The sequence below is a fragment of the Diplotaxodon limnothrissa genome, linkage group LG9 (assembly GCF_057381915.1).
Source record: "Diplotaxodon limnothrissa isolate DT_005_m linkage group LG9, D_limnothrissa_male_GT1.1, whole genome shotgun sequence".
Classification (NCBI taxonomy): Eukaryota; Metazoa; Chordata; class Actinopteri; order Cichliformes; family Cichlidae; genus Diplotaxodon; species Diplotaxodon limnothrissa.
In genome coordinates, this window is record NC_140604.1 from 18,350,574 (window position 1) to 18,365,009 (window position 14,436).

The 14,436-nt window shown below is 39.9% G+C and overlaps 1 protein-coding gene across 1 annotated transcript in view; it reads right to left on the reverse strand.

Annotated features, from left to right (window-relative positions):
* sh3kbp1 (SH3-domain kinase binding protein 1) overlaps positions 1-14,436 on the reverse strand; it is a 45,551-nt gene that overhangs the window by 23,293 nt on the left and 7,822 nt on the right. Inside the window, exons 2-4 of the mRNA XM_085362804.1 lie at positions 11,738-11,895; positions 2,333-2,447; positions 539-645 (exon numbers count right to left, since the gene is read on the reverse strand). Coding sequence (XP_085218930.1) covers positions 539-645; positions 2,333-2,447; positions 11,738-11,895 — 380 coding nt within the window. The remainder of the gene's footprint in view (positions 1-538; positions 646-2,332; positions 2,448-11,737; positions 11,896-14,436) is intronic.

Genomic DNA, 14,436 nt, shown 5'->3' on the forward strand with positions numbered 1-14,436 from the left:
AATATTTTTTAAAAATACATACTATTTAAACATTTTATTTTATCAAATTTTTCTTTCTTGTTACACATTTGATGAAATAAAACTTCAGTTACTTGTATTTTCTTCCCGCATTTCATTTTTTAACATGGCAATTTAAAAATTTGACTTTACTTGAGTAGATATATTTTGCTAAATTTTCTTACTCTTTTTCAAAAGGGACGGGGACACACACACGATTTCTTTCTTTCAGTTTTTAAACCGTGAAGAAATGGCTACCAAGTACTCATAAATGTCTAATTCAGGGTGGAAGCCTGGAGTTTTCCTTGGTGTCTTATGGCAAATGTTTGGCTACAGCATAAAAAGGTTGCCAGTCCGTTGCCGCACTCATTACCCATTATTATAACTGGGAAGCTCATTCTTCTGAGAAAGCCCGAAATCTCCAGAACTGCTATGTGGACCTTAATGTGAGATTGTCGTCTATAACCTAAAATGTTATTTTTATGCTATTTTGCATCCTTTTTTCTGGTTTTACATTGTAGGCTCATGATGTAGTTCTCACCTCTGCTATGATCTCAATCACATCTCCTATTTTCAGCTCCAGCTCATCTTCGTGTTGAGGAACGTAGCTAAACGCAGCCTTACATCTTCGTTTACGGATCTGCTCTCCTGCACAGCACACATACACACAGCCACCACAACCACATAAACAGAAAGAGAACATACACACACAGTTTATATGTAGACATATCTAAGACTTACATGTAACATAATGAGCTCACACGCTTATCTGTAATCAGTGCTTTACAGAGACTAAGCAGGTGTTACAGACTGATTAAAAGCCATCATGGCTGAAGCCTTTGATGGCGACCTTTGACCTTTTAGCTAGAGGGCAGCTTAACCATTACTGACACCAAGCACTTCATACTGGCCTTGCAGTTGTTTGTCTTACACTCATTACCCTGCTCATTACTCTTGACTCATCCTACAGCAGCTGGGGCATTAAGACATGACCCTGCGCCTTCTCTTTTGTCCACAAGGTGTCAGTCTTCTTCACCTTATATTTCGATGTGTAGCATATGTAGTATTTACAGAGGCTGGTTCAATAGATAGTGATTATAAAGAAGAGATGTGGAATCCAAGCAAAACAAGAGGAGCATATTAATCGAATGTGTACAACCATGTATTAAACTTAATACTGGTTCTTGGAGTAACGCCAATTGTTAACCTGAAAAAAAAAATGTTTAAAAGCTGCTATTTGTATCACACTCCTCCTTAATAGGACGAAAACACCCAGACTGAAATTGTATGGTCGTGCTGTGTATGCAATTATGTTTATGCTTCACATCTTCTTCTTCTCCTTCCCTCATTGTCTTGTTGCAGTTGTTTGGCAACTTTTTAAGATCTTTTATATCTCTTTGTCTCTACTTTGTCATTTTTAAGCTGTTTTGACTCAGCGTGAGTTTGAGATTCTTTTTTTGCTCATACTGTTTTCTTGTGGTCATTTCTTACAATAGCGTCCTTTAGTTTTTGGTTATCACCATTATCACTGTGGTTTTTGTGTGATGCTTACTCTTACTTCCCGTCTTATTTTCAACAATTATATAATTCTTTAAAATAGGACGGGAAGTAAGAGTATCCCTGTGTATCCCTGCTGTCTTACTTCCCCTCTTTGTTATTTTCTTACACTCAGTATTGCCAGCTTCACTCTCATTAGCTTCACCTGTGTTCACTTAGTTTTCTGTATTTACAGCCCTCCTGATCTCCTTGTTGTTTGTTAGTTTGTTGAGTTTATCCACCACCTTCCTTGCCTGTCTGTGTGTCCTCTGTCAGTTTTCTTGTGCCTGGACAAATTGCCTGAATTTGGATTTTTTTCCCTGACACCTGGCCTTGTTTGGAATTCTGTTTGGATAATCCTGCTTGTGCACACCAGCGCCTTTTGTTCATTCGTTCATGTAATTCTGTCAAAACGTTTACCTGCCTCCCTTTATCCTGCATCTTTTGGCTCTATCTTATGAATGGAACTCCAGAGCATAACAATTTCTGAATGCATGTTTTAATTTTCCTTTGCCATAAATTTGCTCCTTTAGTCTAATTTGCAAGTCACTAAAAATTTAATTGATTGCCAAACAAAGTAATCCATCCATGACACTAATAGGCTAATTACCTATCCAGTGACTCCAATATAGATGCACACATACTACCCTGGAGCACATGACTGTCTAGTATGTGTATACATGCTCAGCAGTGCTTGACCCAAATCTTTCCTCACATTAACAGGATCTATATTTAGGCCTGAAGCCTTAAAGCTACTGAATGACCACAGTGTATGAATGTAGGAGACAGAGCCGAGTACCTTTCCTGCCTGGTCGTACGGTGGAGTCCAGCACGGGGCTAGCACTGCCGTTGGCGAGGTCAGGTCTGATTGTGCTTGCCTGTCCTCCATCCCTCTTCCCCTCCTTCTTTATCTCCTATAGAGAGAGGAGCACAGGTTAGAGAAATGTAGGTTACAGAGACATATACGATAAAAATAAGACCAGCCAGGATTTAATAAATGACAGTATTAAAGCATCTTTGTCTAAATGCCAGCTTTAAAAAAAACATAATTACAGATTTTAACAGCCAAAAAAGAAAAAGCAATCCCATTTGTCAACAATAATTTTGCTTAATATGATGCAACCTAGTCTGGCTCAAGTAAAAACGCTTGTGATTCAGTGTAAATATCAAATTTATTATAGCTTTGTGTTTTTACGTATTCCAGACTGTCGCTTCACTCAAACAGAAAGACAAACAGCTTAAACAGACCGTGATGTCATGTACAGTCACTTGGGCATTTGCTAGGGATAAATTATGGGATGAAACATCGTCACGAGACATGATTTACCGCTGTGGTGCTCAACAGAAAAATGTGCTTGAATTATATTAGATTTTTGAACAAGTCTTAAAGTTTGGAAACAAAAAATACTGAACAAAAACACTCTTTCTTTTTTTTTTTACACACAACTTGTAGATGTTTCATGGTTTCTAGTTGCTAAGTTGTATTTATTGTTTATTGTTGACTTTCATTTGTTCACTAGTATTCTATGCGTTCACTGCCTCAGTCCTCCCCCCTCTTAAGTTCATTCACGTCTCTTCATTTCCTGGTTTTAGCTGTTATCTATTTCCTGGTTTACTTTAGTAGTTATTTGTCACTCGCCTCTTGCATTTAGTTTTACTTCCTCCTCTGTCCTGTTGCCCAAATTAGGTTCAGCTGCATACCGTTACTCTCCTGCACTCAAACCCTTGTGGATAAAGTGCTCTCTTCCCTTCAGTCTTTCTCACAGTGGCTGTGAATCCTCCCTGTGTGTCTCCCCATGTTTCCTCAGTGCTCTCTGGGATTTAATAAGTTGCCTTTTGGATATCTGTCTCTTTGCTTATGGACTTATGGCAACTGCTTACGGACACCTTGCCTTTTGTTAAATCTATCCACCTTCAGTGTATGCATTTTGGGTGCTATATCCTGCAATTTGTGGTACAAGGTTTGCAACTCTTCACTATTCTGCTTTGAACATTGAATGGTTAACGTAATGTACTGACAGATGCAGTGTCACAAGAAACTGGAATCTGCCTAAGTAAATAAAAGCCATTTAAATATAATACTATGACGCTTTTTCACTTTTTGCCTGTCACGTAGATGGCTCCATAGGCTGACACATTGAAATATTACCAGTTTCATACTAAGGTGAAGGAGACATCTTTCTTACTGTGGTAGCATCAAGAAGGGCAGACGGGCTTAAAGTTTGCCAGATCGAATATGTGGTGCGACCTGGTGACCCTGACTGTGTACCTGCACTTGCGCAGACACAAACAGAACACTACCCCCCCTCTTTCCCTGTGACTTTCACTCTCATAACAAATCACAAGACAGCACGCAAAACTAATCAGATAAGCCGAAGAGAGGCGAGCAGACCAATACGCCGACTGACAAAAAAATCAAGGAGACAAGGAGACGGCAAACGGGGAGATGCAGTAACCACAGCGATCCTGGGAAACTAGACGCAATGGTTCACATCTCCCCACCACATTCATCATGACACTGTTTCATAAGCTTTGGCCTGTGGCGAACGCAGCTCAGCGAAGCAGACGGGCCCGGGTACACTGACTCAGTCCAACCTCTCAGACACAATCTGGGTGTGCGTTGCCTGGTTTGGCGTGAAAGCCTTAATGAGCCTCTGAGATCCAAAAATATCAACATGAGAAGATGTTTCCTCGACAACAGCTGAAGCTTATCTGAGGCAAAAAAAGAGACATTTTTGAAATGAAATAGGATGGGGACTGAAAATGGTGGTGAAGATTTCTGTCTTGGTTTTCCAACTATAAAACACTATCTAGCACTCAGCAGAGAAAAGACTCTGGATCCCCATTGCTTAGAGGCCAATTAAAAAGTGGCGTGCGGCTTGTGTGCTTCTCTTTAAACAGGAAGTGGCTAATTAAAAAGTGAAGTACTGAACAAAAACTGTTCTCCAGACAGCAAAAGTTAAATATATATATGCATTTATATTTATAGGAACTCAAGGTGTATAAAGTTTTTTTCCATATCAAATATTCACAAAAATTTAAATTTTTCATGCCTGTAACTTTAATAACTTTTAGTTATTAAACTGAACCTCTTCACTGTGTGCTATTTTGAATTCTTGATTATCAACTAATATCACGTCCTTCTGTGTTGTACAAACCATCCAAGGAGTTTGTGCTTCAGTGAGGCACCCCTGTAGTTTGAGTACAGTTCAGCTGATACGTTAGCACAGCCATCTTTCATCTACGTAACTTTAAAGCTTCAAAATGTCAAGTCCAAAACTAGTGGGTAGCATCATGGTGGCTAGATCCATCTTTTATACTGTCTATGGTAAGTGCACTGTCAGCTCAACATATTCCTTGAACGTCCATCGACTTGTTTCATATTATCCTTTTATAAATAAGACATTCAACTCAGGAGCAGCTGTTAAACCTCAGACTTCCTGCTCTGCTGTCTGTTTCTTATTCAGCTGAACTACAGAGCGAGCACAGCTTTATAATAATGCCCTCCGATGGCAGAGAAGAAATGTTCAAAGACATCTTAAATCTTTCTTTCATTTTGCTTTTTCACTTAACTTATCTTTTGTACTTTCTCTTTTCCTAAGCACTTGCAAATGTTCTTCGTGGTACAATACACAACCAATGCACATGTTACAGCATTAGAGTGGTTATTTTTTTTCCCATTTGTCATAGATCATAGTCAAAACAAAACACTAAAACACACAAGTGTCTTAAACCTGCTTTCTGAAAACCACCAGGTGACGATGGGAAAACGCCTTTTTGTTTTGACCTCTGTAAACACTTTCCTGCTGAATTTACAGTCTCGATCACTCATTTTTGGCCATAAATGGATGTGGAATAATTATTGTCATTAAAAATTCTCCTTGGCTAAAAGCAAGTTCGTATGTGGTCTCACAGCATCCCTCACTTTTTTGGGGAAATGAAAACACTAATCAAAAAGGGACTTCTAAAACCAATCACTGACATCACACTACCTCCATCCATCTTTTACTGTATATGTAATTTAATCATGTGACTACCAACATGTGATACAAGATGTCTCCACTAAGTGCATTATTGTCTGGTGACAAGCAGAAGTGTTTTGTTTTTCCCCAAGTTTCCCCAAGTGCTTGCAAAGGGGGTTATTTGACTATTGTGGGGTTTTCTCTGTATTATTGTTGGGTCTTTACCTTATAATATAAAGTGCCTTGAGGTGGCTGCTGTTGTGATTTTAGTACTATATAAGTAAAAGTGAACTGAATATAGTGCTTTAAACATTTAACCCTTTTGTGATACAATAAATATGGAAAAATGTAGTTCTGAACTTATTTCAGCCCTGCGCTTGCCTTGTTTTTTGATGCCCATCTCAGGGTATTGAATTTTCTGTTAAGTTCAACAGCAAACAAATGAGACAGCAGTTCCATGTAGATAAAATATAAATGGATAGATGGAATTATTGTAGTGGTTTATAGTAAACAGTAAAAGATGAATGTAACACCAGTCCGTGTATATGGAGAAGACATAGTGTGGCTGTCTTCTAATGACAATTTAATGACCAAATTACTTGTTAATCAATCATCGATAGATCAATATTTCTTGGTCTGTCCGCCTGAACCTTTTCATCAACATCAGTTTTTGCTGTCATACTCCAACCAAATTTGACCTTGGAGATAACGCTGTGGTTTCCTGGGTAAATTCTTATCAGAGCTTAATTTGGATAATCTATGCAATATAAAAATAAGAAAAAGTTTCCTCATTGCACAAGAGCCATAGAAACTGAATGAAATGGCAGCAGTTAAAATCATTTGACTTTATCATAACGGCGAAAGCACCGTGTTATTTATATGCAATGATATTCTATCGTAGATTCAGTTGTTAACATTGCATAATTTGTCAAATCACTCAGCTTAGCCCTGCAAATGGAGCTTTAATTCCATGTGAAGTAGATGTATTTGGATAGAAACAGAAAAGTAGAATTCCTGGCTTCATCAGCTGTGATCATTCAGTCATGATCGCACCTAGCCTAACGTCAGCCACTGAGCTAGCAAACCTAGTTAGCAACAACGTTTGAAGTGAAATAAGAGAGTTATGGTGGCTCACTACCAAATTAAAGACACTGGAATAAAAAAAAGTTTGTCACAGCCAACACATTGCCATTTGTTAAGTAGGCTAATGCAGTGTTAATGTAGACCCACTTAAAAAGATATTGATTCTGCGGGCAGGCGCTGCAGCCTCCTCCTCTGATTTTAAAGATTATGTGTCCTGCAGGGAAAAAAACCCTCACGCATATTCATTCAGAAACATGCGTACACAGACACGAGTGCCCATAGACTGACTGGTGAAAATAAAACACTTAGGCTGGAGACACTGCATAAGCCAACCTACGCAAAAACCCACAGCAGGCATTCTTTAGCCTACAGCTTCTATTTGGTATATATGTGAAAGGAGAGAGAGCAGCTTCTAGCAGCTACTTATAGCTTCATGAAATGCTATAAAGGGATTAAACAAAAATAGAAAATGTCTTTTTTTTTAAATTCAGGGTCATTGTTTAGATAATCATTATGTTTGGAGATGGAAATCCTGGAAAAAGCTAACTCTCCTGTTTGTCTTTTTTTATGACTCCATTCATGCGCGACTGCAATTTTGTCCTGGGGGATATGGAGGTAACCCAGAGAAAAAGGAAATCCATCTGAAAAGAGGAAGAGAGCGTGATTCATCATATCTGAACAGGAAACACCTGCACAATGTACACTACTGTGTTTGCGTGTGTTAGTTGGTAATGTTTAAAAGCCTTACGGCAGCTATGTGTTTTACCCTGAAGTGCTTGAATGCTCAACACTGCTGTGTGTGTCCCCTGTCACCAGACCTCTGACCTTTTCTCTTCACAGATAATACAAAACAATGCACTGAAGCACCCGCTGCTTAGTGGGTGTTCAGAACAGTCTGATGTACAGAGGAGGGAGGAATGGGGAAACAGAGCTAGTGCTTGTAAAATTATTGTGAAATGAGAAGCAGAAGAGTGGTGCAAAATTATATTTTCCCTTGCTTTATACACTCTGTCCTTATTTCACAACTCTGTCCAGGGGTCAGAATGAAATAGTCGCTTAAGAACACTTTATTGTGCTAAGGATAAAAGTCAAGCGCCTACAATTAGTCCAAAAATGCAGCAGCACGCCTCTTAACCGGCACTAGAAGGCATGAGCACATCACCCCTATCCTCGCTAACTTACACTGGCTGTCCGTCAAATATCGCATTGATTTCAAAATCCTTCTGCTCACTTTTAAAATTCTAAATAACCTGGCCCCTAGCTACCTAACTGATCTCCTTGATCTGTACAACACAAAGAGAGCACTAAAATCCTCCAGCCAGCTGCTCCTAATGCAACCAAGGTCTTGTTTAAAAACCAGAGGTGACTATGCTTTTGCCATTGCCGCTCCTAGACTCTGGAATAATCACACAGTTGATATCCGTACATCGGAATCAAATCTATCGTTCAAATCACGCTTAAAAACACACCTGTTCAACTTAGCTTTTGAAGCAAAGAAGTTTGACTTTCATTCGGCCTGCACTACACCATGTAAGGTAATTTTAATTGTAACTGTACTATTTGTTCCTTGTTCTGCCCCCATTGCGGTTTTATTGTGAAGCACTTTGATGTACGCTAGTCTTTTAAATGTGCTATAGAAATAAATTTTGACTTGACTTGAAGCATGCCACCTTAGCTGTTGGACAGATGGCCTCACATTTGACTATACAGAAGATAAAGAAGAGTTCATGGTCGACTCAATGACTGGAGGGTTTGCATATCCTGTACCCGTCCACCACTGTGCTTGACAGCTGGTCAAACACACTGAACATTAATCTGACCCCAAGGTCTGACCTTCGGGTGACACTTCTGCGATGTTCACCCCTGGTAGCATTGTGTTAACACACACTTGAGTTCTCCATAGGTGGTCACCTAGTTGATGATCACTTATTCAAATGCATTTGAACAGCAGCACATGGCTTTTAATTCCTATCGAAGCAATAAGGATGTTCTTAGTGTTTCACAGGACGGTATTTTCATGGTTTTTTGTAACTAAGCAGTAGAGTAATTAGTAATCATGTCATACAATGCTTAAACACATGCAACGTTCATTTTATTAATAAAAGTCTGGGCGTTAATGTCTTCTCTGTCTAAAGTAAATGCTGGAAAGACAAACATTCACTTTCACTCCCAAAGCCTTTCATGTCAGATCAGAGCATGTGATACTGATTTTCAATATGTGCCTGTCCAATGAACAGAGGTCACACGGCTACAGCATTTCCCATAAACAGGATGTCCTCCACCTCTGCTAAGAGTCTGTGAGGATGTTGATGATGAGGATATCAACGACTTGTTTTCTTGGAGGGAAAAGGCTGCAGCAAAAAGAAGATAAATCTAAAAAGAAAATGCAACTGAGTCATTATTATTAATATCATCTAAAGAATTCAACTCCATTAACAAGTTTCAGAATATAGAGTGTGTTAGCCTGAGCCGAGCCAGACAAAAACATCCAAAGCTGAAAAACGCAAAAATCAGGATTACAGTGAGTTATCTTTCCCGGTTGTTGTCAGCCGCAATGACGCGTGCATACAATTACTTCCTGTCACCGCTCTTAAACCTGTGTGTCCACATCCTCCACTTCCTTACACACAGATCTTCACATACACACACATTCCTCCACATGGCAAAGCTTAGAGTCACTTATTCCCATAACTGCAGTCTTGTGACAGACCAGTTTGGTATTACTGGATTACTCACAGCCTCACTCTGTCACACTCTCTCAAACACACACACACAACATCCACGCGAAGCCTCTGGAGGCCCATTGTCCGGCTCTCTGACAGTGAATGCGAGCGCTGACGTTCAGTCAGCACAAATGAAGCCTGACTGCACAGAGAACAGCCTGACAATAGATGCACTTCTTTGCTGAGTCCTGTTACCCTTGGTTTGTAGCACTTTTCTACTTCCTCTCATGAGACTGTGAGCAAGGTACTTCCTTCTTATTGTCACCACACACTGACTATTTTACACACCAGAAACTTTTTGTGAGAATTTCCTCATTCCTGAATCATATACCTACAACTGTGTTCGATCTATTCCGATCACCGAGCCAACAAACTCAAAGTAGAAGACCTCGGAGCAGAAGCTGGCTCGCAGGCACATTTTCCACCACAGAAAAAGCAGATGACGCTAGTCTTTTAAAAGTTTTCTGACAAATATTTGTTGTTCCAGACAGTGAGAATGTCCAAAGCAATATCTTCAGCTGCCTCGTTTCATCCGAGCAGTGGTTGCAAAACAGAAAGATTTACCATCATAAATGAAAACCTGACATTCACATTTTTGAGATACTTGAATTTATTTGATTTGTTGCGCCAGGGGAACTTTGTGATCGCCAATAAACTTTCTCACTTTCAACCTGGTGAGGTCTGAAGATATTTGTAACCGTGAAACCTGACCTCTGTGGCCACGCTACACTGAATCATACGCATAGCTTGCCATTTTGCTTTCAACTACCCTCTCAGACCCCATTGTGGTTGTTGGGTAGACCTGGAAGCTCTGCTGCTAGTGGCTGAGCTGTGTCTAACATATCAGCTGCCTGTCATCAATCAGACAATAAGAGAACAGAATAACATCAGTAACTTTTTAAACTATTTTTAAATAACTTTTACAATAAAAGTCTAATTCATTCGTTAACTAATCATTTTAACTCCCAATAACAGTAAACAACTAAACAGTTTTACTGTTACTTTGTTTTAAATGGGCGATTGTGGCTCAAGAGTGGCAGTTCGTCTTGTAATCGGAAGGTTGCCGGTTCAAGCCCCGGCTCAGACAGTCTCGGTCATTGTGTCCTTGGGCAAGACACTTCACCCGTTGCCTACTGGTGGTGGTCAGAGGGCCCGGTGGTGCCAGTGTCTGGCAGCCTCGCCTCTGTCAGTGCGCCCCAGGGTGGCTGTGGCTACAATGTAGCTGCCATCACCAGTGTGTGAATGGGTGAATGACTGAACGTGTAAAGCGCTTTGGGGCCCTTAGGGACCAAGTAAAGCTCTATACAAATACAGGCCATTTACCATTTAAATCCATTTCTCAGTACATCACTTCAATCCCCAACTCCAGTTAATTAGTTTTAATCAATGGGGGGAGATTGGTAATTGTAAACCAAACACAAAGAAACTCTCTTTAAATTTACTATTACCAGAAAACACTGCATGCACAACATTGTTATCACTGCCACCATGCTACGACTGACTGAAGAAGACTAAAGTGTGTTGGATGCTGGCATGATTGCCCATCAGAGCACATTCCCAGACCCAAACATTCCTACACTGCCTACACACACACTGCCAGAGTAGCACAGTCATTCCCTGGCCAGAATTTAATCCTAATATGCCTCCTACTGAATACACCTGGGACATGCTGGTTCATCTGAGGCAGTAACAACTAATGACCACTGCACATCTGCAAGCTGGAGGGATTCAGTGTCAGCTGCAAGAGATCTTGATTTATGTTACTTTATTACTTCCTCTGCTTTTCTGATTGCATTGTCTGTTGCAGATAACAACGCAATCTGTGAAGTAACACTTTGGGATTACAGAACAGTTGCAAAAGTTTACTGGTTTAATCCAAACAACAGACACTCCCTGCATGCTATTTTTTGACATTCAGTCTGGGGATGAATTACATTTATTTCACTGCTTCCGCTTCAGTGGTGAGAATGAGTGTTAGCTGAATGGTTTGATGGTGAGCATGAAAAATGATGTGACTCATACGCTAAGCAGATCTGCACTCCACCGCCATCCCGAAAATCCTTTGTTGAGACATTTTCTGCTGGCTTTCCTGTTCATTTGTCATCACTCAGTATTTTGTATGTGAAACCAATATTATCGTTTTCTAAATATAAGGTAGAAGCAAATTCTAACCACACGCTCCATCTTATTTCTTAGCTTGACCTAACCTTATGTCTAATTTTAGATTACTTCACTTTACAAAGAGTATAATGTTGCAGAAATGTCGAGTGTGTGTTCAGCTGCCCAAAAATAGCAACACAAACAAACACCCAAAACCCGCCACAGCTACATGTCTGCTCCGCTGCTATTGGTGGAGGGTCTCATGTGGGTTTCCAAAGTCTTTCAGGATGAGGGAAGAAGACATCTAGGTGGCGGGGACTGTTTGCAGTTACTCACCCTGACAAAGTTATCGGGGAACAGCCCCCTGCGTCCACCCAGCTCGCCCTCCCACCATCCTCCTTCATCTCGCCGTATGTTCACGATGATGTCACCCGCCGTCAGGCTCAACTCATCGTCCTGCTGAGCCTCATAATCAAACTCCACCACGGCTTCCACTGTGTGCAGAGGGCAAAAGAGAGAGTTGAAGATCAAATCACACTGCAGAGACACCACACTGTTCTATAATTTGTCTCTGCTCCAGTCATTTCGATGATTATCAAGGTTTTCTTTATTAATTGAAAGTGAAAGCAGAACACAAATCTTTGAATTTGACTCCAAAACACTTGTTCATTCCCTGGGAGGGGAAAAAAGGGACTCGCCAATTAAAGGTGTCCTGTAGCATTTAGTTGTTAACAAACCAAAGTGTGTGTGTGTGTGCTTCTGAAACACCGAATGCAAATCGAGCTGCTTTTGCATTTTAAAAACCTGCATTGTTTATCCCCTTTATCATCCTTTCCTTTGCCAGTCGCTGCTTTTCTGCCGACACAAACTGTTTGTGCGGGCCACCTGTCCTCGCCACAAATACCTCACAAACAAACAAAATTTATTCAGGAAATGTCGAACACATCTGTCACTATCTTCTCACTGTCAGGAACATAAAAGCCGGAATAAAAAATATAAAGCGCTCTCACTCACACATTGCATGTACGTGGCTTACCACATAGCGACACCACAAACTGAAAACGCAGCAGTATTTCTCGGTAAATACATTTTACAGAAAGTGCAGAAAACGTTGCATATTCAGTTTTTACATATGCTGAAATAGCTTTTCGCAAATACGCCACATTTAAGCATTTTAAATTACACTTTTGGCTAATTTTAACCTATCTGGACGTAGCTTTCCACTCTCCTTCTTTGGATAGGTCTTGGACAGGAATTGGATAGAAAGAGTGATTTTACACATAGAAATTACTATAAGAGACAGCTTGTGGCCTAAAATAATGTTGAAACAGTAAAAATCAGTGGCCACTATAACCAAAAATCACTGGTCTGCACATGAGAAGCTAAGACGAATGGAAACCAAGATGCAAACATGAAAAACATCTTACAAGACAACAGTTTGGTGTTTTGCTTCACAAGATCTTGTTAAATCTCCTAAATAAAATAATTTCAAATCACGATATCTTGTTTCCTGCGACTCCTTCAGCACGCATACACCAGAAGGAGAGCAATCTACAGCTTCACACTCACAAACAAACCCCCACACAGATGAATATGTAGCCTGATTAGGTCTAGTGCCCCAAAATAGATATCCCCATTGCAATCAGGACACTGGCTGTTCAAGGCAGCTAATATCTGTTTTTGTGTCTATACTCACTAAATGTTTAAAATGAGTCATGTAAAAATGACCGAAAGCTGAGACTACTTATTTCCCAAAAGAAGTGGAGAGTAAAAAGTCAGCATGACCCATCCAGCCACAATAGCCAAAAGTGAGGCGAAAAAAAAACACGCACACACTTTAAGTTAGTGTTCTTCGCTTTTTTTAGACCTTTACTTTGGCTTGCAAGTTCTTCCTTGTGGGTATAAAAATGGTCAAAAAGTTCCCGCACAGTTCTGCTCGGTGTCCTGTAAACACTTCAGATGAACCCTCCTGCAGATGACTCAAAAGTAACTCGAAGACAGTAATTATTCCCTTTGAGTCAGTGGGGGTGTTTTAATTTGAGCAAGAGGGAAGTGGAGAAAAAAAATTCCTGCAGCCTCTAACAAAATTGTGTCCTACCAAACCTCTTGTGCTAATTGGACAAAATCTAAAAGTAAGTAAGTAAAACTTCCCTATATGGCACAGCAAAAAATCAAACAGTGCTTCACAATAAAACACAAAAAATTAAAATATAACATATCAAAACAATGTAAAGCAACGGCATATAAGATAAAATAAACACGAAACCTAAGATCCTTCAGATTTTAAGATCGGAGCTTCCTGTCAGCTTTAGAGTTCCTTTTAAACCTACTGCTTTAACCTTTAAAGCTTTGAATGGTGAGGACCTCAGTATATCTCAGAGCTTTTATTGGTCTACTCTTCCAGCTGATCCCTTTAGTCTTCGGAGCAGAGGTTACTGCTGGTGCATCGTACTCATTTTAAAACAAACACAGAGATTGGGCCTTTGGGGCCGTAGCTCCAAACTGTACTACAAATTATTCTCATCTCTTTGTTTCATTGATTCAGATAAGTTATTAAAAGCTGATTTTAAAAAATTATTGGTTTTATTGTTTGTTTTTTTCTCTTGGTGTCCATCAAAAGTGCTTTACAAGTAAGCTTTACTTTACTCACTTAATGTGCTAATTAGACAAAAACTATATAAACTATATATTACCCAGTTCTGGAAACTAATATGTATCACAGCTGTTTGGTCCACTGCCCACCTTACACAGTTTCCAAAGGTAAAGTTGATACAACACAGGAAGTTCTACCACTCAACAGATTTAAACATGACTGAATCTTATAAGCTACATAACCTTGATGACTCGTATACTTCAGTGCCATACTGTTACATCCTTGTAATGTATATCCACTGAAGGGTTTTGTTTGAGGTTTTTGAGGCTTTTTGTTCTCACCACCCCATTAAAGAAATCTTGAAAAAAAAAACACGCCTGTGCTGTGCACTGACAGGAAGCACTCAGATGTCAAGATATAAATAAGTCAAAATGCACGGCAT